Source organism: Sinocyclocheilus grahami, unplaced genomic scaffold, assembly GCF_001515645.1.
Source record: "Sinocyclocheilus grahami isolate Dianchi unplaced genomic scaffold, SAMN03320097.WGS_v1.1 scaffold36.1, whole genome shotgun sequence".
In the NCBI taxonomy this organism is placed as follows: Eukaryota; Metazoa; Chordata; class Actinopteri; order Cypriniformes; family Cyprinidae; genus Sinocyclocheilus; species Sinocyclocheilus grahami.
Window position 1 is genome coordinate 591,593 of NW_015505215.1, and position 14,589 is coordinate 606,181.

Consider the following 14,589-nt stretch of genomic DNA (forward strand, 5'->3'; position numbering starts at 1 on the left):
CGAGAATAAAGTCTAAATGTTTCGAGAATAAAGTCGAAATATTACAAGAATAAAGTCGAAATATTATGAGAATAAAGTCGAAATACTACAAGAATAAAGTCGAAATATTACGAGAATAAAGTCGAAATGTTTTGAGAATTTAAATCGTAGAAATTAAAGTTATAATATTTTGAGAGTAGGCTAGCCTATAGCCTTTATTGTGCACGCAAATGGCCCGGAGTGAGAGCACCGGGAGAAGTCAGGCCACTTGAATTGATTTGAATATTGTTGCGTCCGAGCTGCCGCATCATCTTACTGGGATGAGGAAGAGTCAATTTTAAGGACTCGCGGAAACAGCTTAATATCAAGAATATGATATTTATTAACAGAGAAACAGACTGAACAGGAACAACTTTTTATCTTAAAGGGGTCATATGATGCGATTTCAAGTTTTCCTTTCTCTTTGGAGTGTTACAAGCTGATTGTGCATAGATAAGATCCCTCAAGTTGCAAAGACTAAAGTCTCAAATCCAAAGAGATATTCTTTATCAAAGTTAAGACTCTGCCACGCCCCCCTAAAACGGCTCGTTCTAACACGCCCCCACATATCTAGGTCACTATGTGGCAATATTTGCATAATGCCGCCCAAATGTTCACGCAAAGAAAGAAGGCGTGGTTTCAGTAACCACAGTTGAAGCAGCCATGTCAGGGAGACGCTGTGTGTTTCTAGGCGAAAGCAAAAGCACTTTATTTGGCCTTCGGAAGTAGATGCATTTAGGAATTTTTAAGATCGCTTACAACAGAACAGCAATGCATTTTATGGACGACCGTTTTGTGAACTTAGGAGAGGAGGTAATTCTGACTTTGCTATGACAATCTGGCGCTTCTGAATCAGCTACTGTTTTGTTATTAGTTTAAGTATTTGCTATTGACTGTTCAAATGCGGAGTTGTGTGTGTGTGTGTGTGTGTATGTTATGCAACATTTCAACATATTCTGTTACACCAAATACACAAAATAATGATCTTTAAAAAAAAGCATCATATGACCCCTTTAAGACACAATAAAATCAATACATACAATTCTGTAGTTACTTAATCACCCTCATGTTGTTCCAAAGTCGTACAAGTTTAATGGAAAACTTGGGAAAGTGTTTGGAACAACATTAACCTATTTTAATTTCTGAACAAAAATGCATGATAGATTTACATGTTCAAAGTGTGGTTACTGTATTTTCTGTAGTTATGAGCAGGCCAGCAGCAATAAGAAACTCCACACCAAAGAGTCTCGTAACAAGCTGTCTACTGAGGAACGACGAAAGCTCTTTGAGCAGGAAGTGGCTCAGCGGGAGGCCCAGAAACAACAACAACAACAGCAGCAGCAGCAATTACAGACTCTTGCGTTTAACCCACTGGCCTACACCTCCAGTCCAAACTTCATGACCTACCCGCCTGGATACCCTATCCAGACCTACGTGGATCCCACCAATCCCAATGCAGGAAAAGTGCTCCTGCCCACACCTGCTGTAGAGCCTCTTTGTGTCACCCCAGCTCCTAGTACATTTGAACAAACACCTACACAGCCCATCATATCAGATCTCAGTCTAGCTTCACCCTCTTCCACCACCACCCAGGCCGGACCTGCCTCCAGCTTGTCACATATCCCTGCCTCTCTGGAGCTTTCCTCTGGCACTCAGACTCAGCAGTTTATCCAGCCTGCTGTGCCAGCACAGGACCAGAGCGGGGCTGTCTTGTCAGTGTCTGCGCAAACAGCCAGCCCACAGGTCCAGGGTCAGCAGGGCTACACAACGCTCTGGGACCCCAACACACAGCAAGCGGTCACAGTACAGACACAACCGACCCAGCAATACTCCACCACGGCACAGCCTCAGACTGCCATCTACTATCAGGGCCAGCCCTGCCAGACCATCTATAGCATTCCTGCAGGCTACCCACAAACCAGCACTCCTGTCATACAGGTTGGACACTAATACTTTCCTTTCAGTCCTCATTTTCACTATATTCTCACATAGTGGTCAACTGATAAAAGCTTTTGAGTGCAGATATGTTGACTGTGGTATAGGTAAATACAAAATATGATGCAATGCAGTTTCATAAAATCTTGTTTACGTTTACAAATGAGACATTTTATATGCAATAAATATGACAGTGACTATCCGTTTTTATACATGTTGTAATGCCTAAATTAATTTGTAACATTTAAAGTGATGAATTTTAGTTCGTTTGTAGTTGTTTTTTTTGTGTTTTTTTGGCAAAATAGCATAGAATGTTAATATAAGTCATTAAACAGTTTATAACTATAACATGAAAATAATCAGTTTATCATTGTTTGCCAGTCTGTGTTTGCATTCGTAATTCAAACATTTTCTAAATCAGTACAATCTGGAATCACAGTGAGTTTCCACCAAGAAAAATAGTTCTGCAAAAGTCCATCTGTTTTCTAAATCCATGTTATTGATCTCATTGTGAATAATTCATTCAAATGTGTGGTTTTTTTTGTTTTTTTAAACATTCTGACCTCCCGTCTAGCATTAGAGCATAAACAATGTCTGCAAAGTTACGACGCTCAATTCAATGCAAAGGGAGATATTTTCTTTTAAAGAAATCAACTACAAAAAATGGCTGGTAGGGACCACAACGAGTGTCTTTCCGGGTTTGTGACATCACTAACTCTGATGTTTACATAAACCCTGCACCCTGGAACATGCAACTACCTGTAATGGTATGGGGGCGTGATATTTCCGGACAATGTGCACTAGACGGTTAGCGATTCACAGCACACTGGGCCAGCTAACCAATCTGAGCCAGATTGTGTATTTCTGAGGGAGGGGCTTCATAGAACCAGGAACTCAACAGACATTTTGATGAGAATGGAAAAAGCGGTGTAGAATAAAGGTAAAATATGTGAAAATTATGTTTTTATTTTTTATTATTACAAAGCATGAACACGTTACACTCCTCCCCCCATACACCCAATCAAGCCTTCAAAAAAAGCTGATCAACCACCGCTTTAAACACTGGCAAGACTTAAATAGAAATGCAAATGATAAACTTTAGTGACGATGGAACACTGCCCGATTGTGCAAGTGACAATTCCTGTGTTAACTGTGCAGCTCGCTTATAGTGCAGACTCGATGTGGTGATTTGAAGTCATTTGCATTTTGAGAGGGAAAGTGATTCACTCACACTGTTTGTGAAATTAAGTCTCACAGAAAGTTTTCTAATTACTTTATTTAATAAAGAAATCTGAATTGTACCTCACCTTCAGCATTATAATTAAAGACGGTGCCACTGCATATCATGCCAAACCTCTCACAGTAGGCACGTCGTCAGCTTGAGATCGGCCTTTATAGAGACCGCCGATCAAACCTCTCAAAGCGATTATCGGCCGATAGCAATCAGTAGCCAATCAATAGGAGCACCCCTATCTTAAACCTTGCCCCTTTTTTACGATTGACTTGCATTCAGTTTTAATTTCCAAGTGCAACGCCCACATCTCAAAAAAGTTCCCATCCTACATACTTGTTTTCCCATCCTACATGCTTGTTATTTTTTTTTTTTGTCCCCTTGAGTGAACACTTAATGCTGAAGTAGTATAATGATGACTGCTAAGCATTATGCTTGTATTTGTGTGCAGACATACACTGAGCCAGCTGCCAGTTACCTACATGGGCAGCAGGTGTACACGGGTCATCAGCAGGGTGTGGTTGTGCAGCAGGGAGGCACAGTCACCACCATTGTCACATCTCAGACAGTTCAACAGGTATGTAACTCAGGCCTTTTACCAGATGAGTGTGCTGTTACTCTGTCTCTCTCACCATCTTTTTAAAAAAACATTTTTTTTTTTGAGCATTCCTTCTGCTTAGTAATTGTTCATAAAGAAATGCTGGGACTATGAATATGCACATAATCGATTAGTCATATTTATTTATTTATTTATTTAAAAAAAAAAAATTGAGCCAGCTGCCAGTTACCTACATGGGCAGCAGGTGTACACGGGTCATCAGCAGGGTGTGGTTGTGCAGCAGGGAGGCACAGTCACCACCATTGTCACATCTCAGACAGTTCAACAGGTATGTAACTCAGGCCTTTTACCAGATGAGTGTGCTGTTACTCTGTCTCTCTCACCATCTTTTTAAAAAAACATTTTTTTTTTCCTTCTTTCCTTCTGCTTAGTAATTGTTCATAAAGAAATGCTGGGACTATGAATATGCACATAATCGATTAGTCATATTTATTTATTTATTTTAAAAAAAAAAAATTTTCAAGGGTGTACAAAATGTTTTCCCCCACGTTTTATTACCAAAAACAAAATAAGCTAATTTTAACAAGCTGTGCATTTCTATTGAAGAATGAATCAATCAATCAATAAAAAACATAAAAAATTGATTAAGGCCTGTTTGCACCAACACACGATAACTATAACGATAAAGATATAGTTTTAAAAATCATTCTAAATGTAAAAGAATCGCAGAGTCCACACCACATCTATAATGATAACGACACTATAGGTTTGGAATCACTTTCAGATGATTTATTTTATTTTTTTCATCTTATGAATGATAAAAATATTGACAGCCAATCAGAAGATTGCAGACATTTAAAGTGGCAGATGACATAACTGTACACACAACTGCACTTATCGTGCGTTGGTGTCGGGGGCGCCGTTACGGGTGGTGCAGAATATGCCAGAATATGTCTTACACTTTAACGGACAAATACACCTTGCCAGTTTGAACAGTCAAGCGATTTTAACCCATTCAAGCACAAGGATACACGAGTAACAACTTTATTCAGTGTGTTGTTACTCAGACAGCCGCGTCTCTGATATCTAGAGCTCTGCATTTCTGCCCGAGCCCGATGGGCCCTGACTTACGCCCCTAGGGCCAGGCTTTTTTTGCATCATATCTCAGACACGGGCGGGCATTGTGCCTGTTTTAGGCATCTCCTTATTTTTTTTTTCATTTTTTTTTTTATTTTAGACATCTATCAATTATGGTGATGAAAAAGATTTGCCACGCTGGTGGAAACAACACGAGACCATGCTACCGCGACTGTCAAGACTCGGACGGTGTTTAGTGTCCCTGCCAGCAGCAGCGAGCGTGCCTTCAGCACAGCTGGAAGATTTTAGAACAAAAGGAGGACTGGATTAAAACTAGGGCTGCTCCTGACCAGAGATTAATTACTTAAATTCTAAACCATAATGAGCCATAATATTTAGGCTAACCTATTGCGCTCAAGCGCACACAATAGGTTAAAGCTTGCCGCAAAGCCCTGGCAAAATTACCATGAATGTGTCTGGGGGAAATGGTCCAATTTACATCCAATTTAAAGGTGGACAGGGCTTTCCTGATAACTTACTGCATACAGAAGGTGACCCAGCTGACCTCACCAGAAAAAAACTCAACACCACCATCTAGGATGCTGTAAAGAAATAGATTTTATTATTCTACCAAATAGTATAATAAAAGATCGATACTTGGTGTCCGTGTATCGATACAGTATTGCCGTGGAAAATATTGCGATACTATGCTGTATCGATTTTTTTCCCTCACCCATAAAAAAACAGTAATTTAAAGCTTTCTATAGATATATTTATCATGATCTATCAATTATGGTGATGAAAAAGATTTGCCACGCTGGTGGAAACAACACGAGACCATGCTACCGCGACTGTCAAGACTCGGACGGTGTTTAGTGTCCCTGCCAGCAGCAGCGAGCGTGCCTTCAGCACAGCTGGAAGATTTTAGAACAAAAGGAGGACTGGATTAAAACTAGGGCTGCTCCTGACCAGAGATTAATTACTTAAATTCTAAACCATAATGAGCCATAATATTTAGGCTAACCTATTGCGCTCAAGCGCACACAATAGGTTAAAGCTTGCCGCAAAGCCCTGGCAAAATTACCATGAATGTGTCTGGGGGAAATGGTCCAATTTACATCCAATTTAAAGGTGGACAGGGCTTTCCTGATAACTTACTGCATACAGAAGGTGACCCAGCTGACCTCACCAGAAAAAAACTCAACACCACCATCTAGGATGCTGTAAAGAAATAGATTTTATTATTCTACCAAATAGTATAATAAAAGATCGATACTTGGTGTCCGTGTATCGATACAGTATTGCCGTGGAAAATATTGCGATACTATGCTGTATCGATTTTTTTCCCTCACCCATAAAAAAACAGTAATTTAAAGCTTTCTATAGATATATTTATCATGTAATTTAAAGCTTTCTATATATATATTTATCATGTCTGTGAGGCAAGTATTCGCTGAGTTTCTGTTCATTTTTGTGAAGCGCTCCTGTTCAAGACCGAGACGGCAGAAAAGTGCATCCTGTTTTCTTTATTTTAAAAAAGCACAACATTTTGTAGATATTATGAGTGCACACAAATAAAAGTAGACCCTTTACAGTTACAAATGATGTATTACTCTTATGAGCAAAAATTACGCCGTTAAGTTGTTTCTGTTGTTAAGAAAAAAATGCAAGTAATCACGCCAGCCCCTCAATGTCCTGCAGAGCGCGCTTTAGCTTTCACTCTCCGCACAAACAACTGGATATGCGCCTAATAGCGCACATTTTTAGGTTAAACGTTTAAACTAACATTGTGATATGCTTGAAGTGTTTTATATCTAGATTTTATTTTAGGCAAGTCGTGTTGATTTGAGAAGGCTAAATTGATCAAACGTGATCAACTCACTGTCTGCCACTGGCCGCTTAGTCGTTATTTGAAAAAAAACTTGCGAACAGGTGTGGCAGTAATCAGGCCTGCGTGTGGCTAGAGAAATTGAACTCGGGTGTGATAAACCACAGTTTTAACAGGGGGGCGAACACTTCTTCACACAGGGCCATGTAGTTTTGGATTTTGTTTTCCCTTAATAATAAAAACCTTCATTTAAAAACTGCATGTTGTGTTTACTTGTGTTTTCTTTGACTAATATTTAAATTTGTTTGATGATCTGAAACATTAAAGTGTGACAAACATGCAAAAAAAATAAGAAATCAGGAAGGGGGCCAACACTTTTTCACACCACTGTAAATCTAACACAGCATTATAAGCTATGTTATTAATTGGCATAATTAATATGGTCACATGGCCTTAACTGTAGTATCAAGTCCCTGCTAGACTGCTTGTAATTAGTATTTTATAGACAACATGGTTCCAGTAACCCTAAACATGCTGACTAACCTCTCCTGAACTGTGATTCACCACAGGAAATGATCGTACCCAACAGCATCGTTGATCTGCCACCCCCTTCCCCTCCCAAACCTAAAACCATTATCCTGCCTCCCGGTTGGAAAGTGGCACGAGACCCAGAGGGCAGAATCTATTACTATCACATCATCACCAGGTATGAATGGTCCTTATTAAACAAGGAATCTGTATATCATTAAAACAGAAGGAGGGAGCCAGAATTAAACCTCCTTTTTTAATCAATTAAGCTTGATGACATCAGCATGGATTGATCTAATGATGAAGATATTCCCGCCAGACCATGTCTGCCTTTGTCCTATTGTAATTGTTTCACTGAGCACATGATGAAATGTGCTTTCTCTTTCAGGCAAACACAGTGGGATCCTCCCAGCTGGGATGGGATTACAGAGGATGCCAGTGTAGAACACGAGGCTGAGATGGACCTTGGGACGCCCACATACGATGAAAATCCTTCAAAGGTATTAAACGATTCATTATGCTTAGGGGAATATCGTAGGACTTTTATCAACCTGAACATTGAAGTACTGTAGTAGTTGTACTTCTTAATACACAACTTTAACCCTGGCCCACCCAGACCATTTATAAAAATCGAAGCAAAAACGGATAATTCAGAAATTGCCACAGTGTCGATGGCACCACCTTAAGCATATTAACATATGCCTGCCCACGATTACACCTTAGACCAGTAACTTTGTGGGATATTTGTTACTCATTTTACATGCAAATAAGTTAATAACAGAGGTCATTTGAATATAAAAATCTTAAAGGTACAGTAACAGAAAAGAAAAGGTCACACAAAAGCATTTCTTCCCTCTTACGTTCACAATGTGAAATGATACTAATGTGTAGAATGAATGCTCAGTATTTATTTTATTCATATAAATATTAACAAAGTTACAGCATGGAAAGACTAAGAATGTTACATGAGACATTCAGTATGTAGAGTTTGCTAGTATCGGCACAGTGATCTCTTTATTGCTTTTCTTTACACACATTATCGTATCAGTTAAACTCAATGTCGATCAACCTCTAATTCATATGTAATAGATTTATTTTAAGATTAGATGGTTTGTTCCATTTAGACATACAGTATTCATTTTATCTGTGAAGGTCTTAAAGTGCCCCTATTAATGCTTTTCGAATATTACCTTTCATGCAGTGTGTCATGTAGCTGTATGTGAACATAAACTATCTGCCAAGTTGTGAAGCCAACAGTGCACGATAAATAAAGTTATTGTCGATCAAAAAAAAAGAGTCGGCTCGCAATCGCCTAAACGAGTCGTCAGGAATTCGAATCTTATTCTGTTACGGCTCTACGTCACGAAGTAACATATTTGCATAATGTCTGCCCACGTTCTACATCGCCAACTTGCCCGATCACAAACAGTAAAATTTCCATGTGGTTAACATCATGTCGAGAAGACGCTGTATCCTACGCTCTGAGAGTACATTTGTTTTATCACATCTTATAATTACCACAAACTTGTTAACACTTGACACTTACCACTGAGAAACGTCCTGCTCCAGTCGTGCTTGCGGATCAGTCTCTTGTCGATCAGCCAGTTGAACCGTTTCATCATCAGACTATGACTCGAATTGGTAAGGTACAATCGATACCATCGTTTCTATGTATTGACAAGTCTCCAGGGCTGTCATTCCATCATGGCAATGGGCGTTTCGGTTCCGACACGCGCTGCGGTAGACCAATCCAGAGCCAATCTCTCTACGGGTCTGGACCAATCACAAAGGACTGTGCCATCTGACCAATCACAGCAGTGAGGGCTCACAGAAAGGAGGGGTTTAGAGAGACTGATTCTTTGAACTGCTTCGCACGAGTCGTTTACGAATCATTTAGAAATTAGGTAAAATTATATCTATTTTTTTAGAAATCTAATGTGTTTTTTGACCTTGCATGCGTGTAAACCTGTTTTAGGAGACTCAAATTTAAAAATGGCATAATAGGGGCACTTTAAAGTCTTAAGTTTGTTTTAAAAACTCTGTAGATACCCTGAATAAAGGCAAAAAGCCAAATAAAGAAAACAAACTGTCAGTAGTACGAAACAAAAAAATGAATTAGATAAAGCAGTGGGCTTTTTTTTAGATGGATAGGGGATAGGTGGGATAGTTTTTTTTTCTTGATAATATCGCTGTTATAGACCTGTTTTCTATTACACAAACCAGCTGTATTTACATGAATACCTTACCAAGACCGATATTTTGACTAAGACGTGCACTTAACCGTTCTTGCACGCAGCAAAATTACCATGACAAGTGATCTTTGCAGCACACAAACACACACACGTGTGAGCGTTTGAAGCGGCTGCCTTTCAGACAGTATTAAGTACCAAATAGTGTGAAAAAACTGTTTTTGTTTTTAATGTTTTTGATTGATTTAGTACTGGTCACGTATCAAAGCACTGGTACTTTTAACAGTCTCTATTCTAGAGTTCACTTTGGTACACACATGTAGGGCCTGAGACTGTCCCAGCCTCTCTGGATAATTGAAGATGTTGTTCCAGACATCTACGATGGAATGGTTCGCAGCTGGGGCTCATCCACAGAGAAAAGCTATTTGAAGTTCGGAAGAAAACACTTAGGCCACTTAAATTTGCCTCAGTGTTTAAAAGGCATTGGTTTTTATGATGCATCATCTGATGCAAATATACAAGAGGTCTGACCGGGCCAATCCGTATCGAAACATGAAGTCAAAAGCAAGTTACAGTAAACATTGTTTTAATAACCATCTTGATCTGTCGTTCACTGCCGTCGTCTCTCCCCCATCACCCACTCTGCGTTTCTTTCTTTCTTTCTCTGCCTCATTCTCTCTCTCAGGGTTTTGCTGGTGTTTTCTCTGGCTCTCTTTGATGCTAATCAAACCCAGCTGTTGCAACTGCATTCATTTATGTTTGGTTTCTCGTTTGGAAGTCGAACTGTGCAGAATCTCTTTTCTTCTCGTTTTAGACTTCAAAATATCTTGACTATTAAACTTTTAACAGATTTCGTTACCAAAGGGTTTTATTGTCTGTTGTCAGTATGTTAGCATTTCCTCTGACGTGCACTGGTTTGGCCTTTGGGTTTCTTTCTGGGACCATGGGACAATCAGTATTGACAGTCTTGGCATTGATTCAACATGTCTCATTCATGTCATATCGGCTGCCTAAGGGGACTCTGGGAGTTGCAGTGTTTAATGTTGTTCATTGTAGAATTTAGACTCCCAAGTATATTTTGGAAAAGAATGTTTAAACAATCTCTAGATTATGTAATCTTACATGAGTAATACGTCAAATAAACTATCAATATTCACAGTATGTATTTTCATGCGTTGGGTTTTTTGTTTGACCCCTTTGCACAGTTCTCTACAAAGACCGCCGAGGCAGACACGTCCAGTGAGCTGGCCAAAAAAAGCAAAGAAGTCTTCCGCAAGGAGGTGAGCTTTCGATTCTCTTGGGTTTTTTATTAAAAAATAATTAGCGGTGTGTGTCCGACTCGTCTAACTTCTCAATTTCTCCTGCTTATCTTTTCAGATGTCACAGTTTATTGTGCAATGCCTTAATCCGTACCGCAAACCAGACTGCAAACTGGGCCGTATCAGTAACACAGAGGACTTCAAACATCTCGCTAGAAAGGTAGGTATCGTGTATGCCTGTATGCTTTTTAAAAATGGAAAAGGAATGTTCTTATGTTATTGTTTTAGATAATCTTGGTGAATGCTCAGATATATAGATAAGGCTGTTAAAGCACTTACATCTATATGCATGTAGATAGACATCTTTGGGTCACAGTTTATTTTTTTCATGTTTATTAAAACTATATAACGGGAGTAGAGACAGATCTTTTCTTCTGTATTGTGATGTACATCCAAGTGAAATGGAGTATCGAAAAGAAAAAAAAAGTAAGATGGGGTCTTGGTTCAATCCACTTTGCATTATATGTATCCCTTTAAACTGGAGAAATCGTTGTTTTTGAAATGCATTGTCACTGATGTCATCGTTGCTGCATCTTTAAACCTTTGGTGTGTGTGTGTGTGTGTGTGTGTGTGTCTATCTGCTCACAGCTGACTCATGGGGTGATGAACAAAGAACTGAAGTCTTGCAAGAATCCTGAAGATCTTGAATGCAATGAGAACGTCAAACACAAGACCAAGGAGTACATCAAGAAGTACATGCAGAAGTTTGGCACTGTGTACCGGCCCAAGGAAGACACAGAGCTGGACTAACTAGCCTGAAGCAAACCCAGGAACCTCCTGGCAGCTCATTCCAACTGAACACCTCTGGCCTGAACGGTTTTGGTGCGTCAGAACAGGGCAGCTCGAGCTTGAGTCCTGTTGTTTTGTTCCACTGACCTACTAACCATGTCCTAAATGCTGCTCTAGGAGGGGGCGTTGCCTGAGCTGTCCAGCACAGGGGATGCTTTTATGATGAGATAAACCGCTGCGGTATGAAGCGTGGAGGACGCAAACCAAGGGTGCTACACAGACTCTTTCCAAGATCTTTTTAGTCTTCTCAAAATTATCTCAAAGGCAAGTCTCATCACTTGGGCGAAGAGGATCATCTTAAACTCTGTTCTAGATGGGGAGAAAAAAGAATAAGTGGACCATTAAAATCCTTTTCCTTTGCCACCCCACTCCATTACTGTAGTTGTTACCAAGGGCTTTTGTTAGCTTGCCTGCTCTGCTAAAGGTCCAATCCCTCGCTGATAGTAGTCGAGAAAGAAGGAAGGAGAAATACAGACGCTAAGGATTAGATCTCAGATAAACTACCCACAGAACTAGTCGTGTTGGACTCACTGGCCATGGGTCACCCAGCTCAGCATTGTTTTTATGGATTTTAACTACAAAATAGAAGTGTGCAGGTCTGTGATCTAACCCCATTTGCCCTGGTCTTGTTTCTCCTCTCGACTGGGTGGAAGGTTATGTAGCAATGATATTTTATCGAGGTCTTTCACACTGTTTTTACATTTAACATTTTTTTTATTCATGTCGCGAAGGCAAATGTGAAGCCCTCCAGGCAGTTTGTAGCTTATTTTTGTGGCCATCATGTAAGGATTGATCAGGTTTACTATCCCATAAGCTCTGGCCGTTAATCAGCTCACCCCACCTTATTAACCTGCATTAAATTTCCAAACGTATTATATTGCTTTATATGTGAATATATTGAGAGTTAGTTTTTGAGACCATTTGCAGAGACTTGACTGTGGGGGTCCACGTTGTCTTGTGTAAATATGTCTAATTATACCAGACCGGAAAAACGGAATTAGAAGGATACGATTAGGCCCAAGTCCTCCGTCCCATCGGCACGGCTCTGGTGTTCCTACATCATGGCTCTGTATTTTGGGTTGGGTTTTAAAGGTGAGGGTGTTGTTTCTTTTTCCCATGCTTTCACTGTAGAAAGACTTTGGATCTTTTTTATGTACAAATAGGAGTCTTGCCCCACTCCACTGTAAGTACTGTGCAAGCACATTGTCATACTGAGTGTAAAAACATTTTAAGATAAAATAAACTGTTTTCTAAAAAATAAGTCTTGGTTGTCTTGTCACCTTACCTGCGTGAATCGCCATAGACATAAACTTAGAGAAGTAGCTCTGGTTGGAATGTTCTTCCGCGGGATCTGTGCAGTTCTGTTTATTAACCGCTAGAGCGCCAAAAGTTACATAGTGCTGCTTTAAGTCCAGCATAGCGAGAAGTCTGTCCATTTATCAGAAGATCCAGTTATGACATTTTGATTAAAAATGATGAGCTCAGAGCTCATTTTAAAGAATGAAACTTACATTGATTAATTGTTCAAGGTAAGATTATTACAGTTATTCATTTATTAACTATTTATCATTAAGACTAAATTCATTACTTCAGAGATACAGTATGTGCCCTCTAGAAGCTTGCGTTCTGCAAGTGAACGGCGTATTATTGTACCATCTCAAAGAGGCACAAAATCACTTTCACAGACTTTTTCATTAACTGTTCCCTCCTGGTGGAATGACCTGCCCAACTCAATCCGAGCAGCTGAGTCCTTAGCCATCTTCAAGAAACGACTAAAAACACATTTGTTCCATCTTTATTTTACCCTCTAACTCTAGCACTTTCTATTCTATTTTAATTCTACTTTATATTTATCCTTTTTTTTTTCTTTTTTTTTAACAAACAAACACTAGCTTTCTATTTTTTTCTATCGACTTGTTTTTCTTTGTGTGTGTGTGTGTGTGTGTGTGTATATATATATATATATACACACACATACACACCTTGTACTGCGTTAGGCTAAACGAGACTTGTCATTTGCACTTATATATTGTTGCTCTTCTGTTAGTTTTGACTGCTTTTATTGTCCTCGTTTGTAAGTCGCTTTGGATAAAAGCGTCTGCTAAATGACTAAATCTAAATCTAATATATATGCTTGAGGTTACATCTGATACCTCTAATGGGAAGAACACAGATGTACAAATTGATTTTTTTTTTTAAACAAAATACAATTATCTTTTAGATAATGCATTCATCTCTTGTTTTGGCTATACAATATATAAAAGCCAAATTATCTTTGGAAATTATTTTACATCCCCCATTTTAATATGGCTTATAAATGCTAATACATGAAAATGTATAATTGCCTTTATATTTTAGAAAAAAGCCCATTTAACTTTGAAAAAAAAAATCTTTATATCATGCTTTTTTTAATATACAGTAAATGGTATTAATTCATGAAAATATAGTTCCCTTTATATACTTTTTTTTTTATCATATGTGGTCATCCTAGGTGAAGTCAGCCAAAAAGGAACCTCATTTCAGAGACGGGTCAAGTTATTTGCATTTCATGAAAGATTGAGACAAATTCTAAAAGATTATGAAAGAAAAAAACATCTTTTTTTTTTCTTTGAAATAATGTGCTCTGATGGATTATGTACAATATATATAAGAATGTATATTAAAGTAAATACATGTTGACTCTTTTAAACCCTATGGGGTGACTGCCACCACAGCACAGATCTGGCTCTATTAAATCAAAGAATCAAAGTGGTGCACTGCTTTCATTAGAGGCTCTTCCAGGACTCCCGACTCTCCCGAAACCATCTGAGCAGAGCTGGTTTTCCCCTCCCCTCAGCAGAGCCCTTCTTTATGTAGAGCAGAGCTCCCAGGGCCAGGGCATTCCGCTGGGCTGCTCCAGACCGCAGTTAAGCAGCTCCGTCTGGAGTACGTGACGGCATGCAGAGCTGCCCAAGTCCCTGCAAACCCTCAGTCACAGAAATCATTAACACATTTCAGCGAGATGTGAACAGAGAGCGTGCTAGGTAATCCACACACCTGAGCTGCACAACTTTTGTACAATGACAGCAGGGCCAACTGTCTGTTCTAATCATATCCATAAGTGGCTTTTAGAAGTA

General features: G+C 39.2%; 1 protein-coding gene across 1 annotated transcript in view; it reads left to right on the forward strand.

The window, feature by feature from the left end:
* LOC107581536 (histone-lysine N-methyltransferase SETD2-like) overlaps positions 1 to 12,734 on the forward strand; it is a 34,412-nt gene extending 21,678 nt beyond the window's left edge. Inside the window, exons 17-23 of the mRNA XM_016267112.1 lie at positions 1,221 to 1,956; positions 3,636 to 3,761; positions 7,218 to 7,354; positions 7,565 to 7,676; positions 10,571 to 10,645; positions 10,743 to 10,844; positions 11,273 to 12,734. Of these exons, the coding sequence (XP_016122598.1) occupies positions 1,221 to 1,956; positions 3,636 to 3,761; positions 7,218 to 7,354; positions 7,565 to 7,676; positions 10,571 to 10,645; positions 10,743 to 10,844; positions 11,273 to 11,434 (1,450 nt within the window). The 3' untranslated portion in view covers positions 11,435 to 12,734. The remainder of the gene's footprint in view (positions 1 to 1,220; positions 1,957 to 3,635; positions 3,762 to 7,217; positions 7,355 to 7,564; positions 7,677 to 10,570; positions 10,646 to 10,742; positions 10,845 to 11,272) is intronic.
* The last annotated feature ends 1,855 nt before the right edge of the window (positions 12,735 to 14,589 follow it).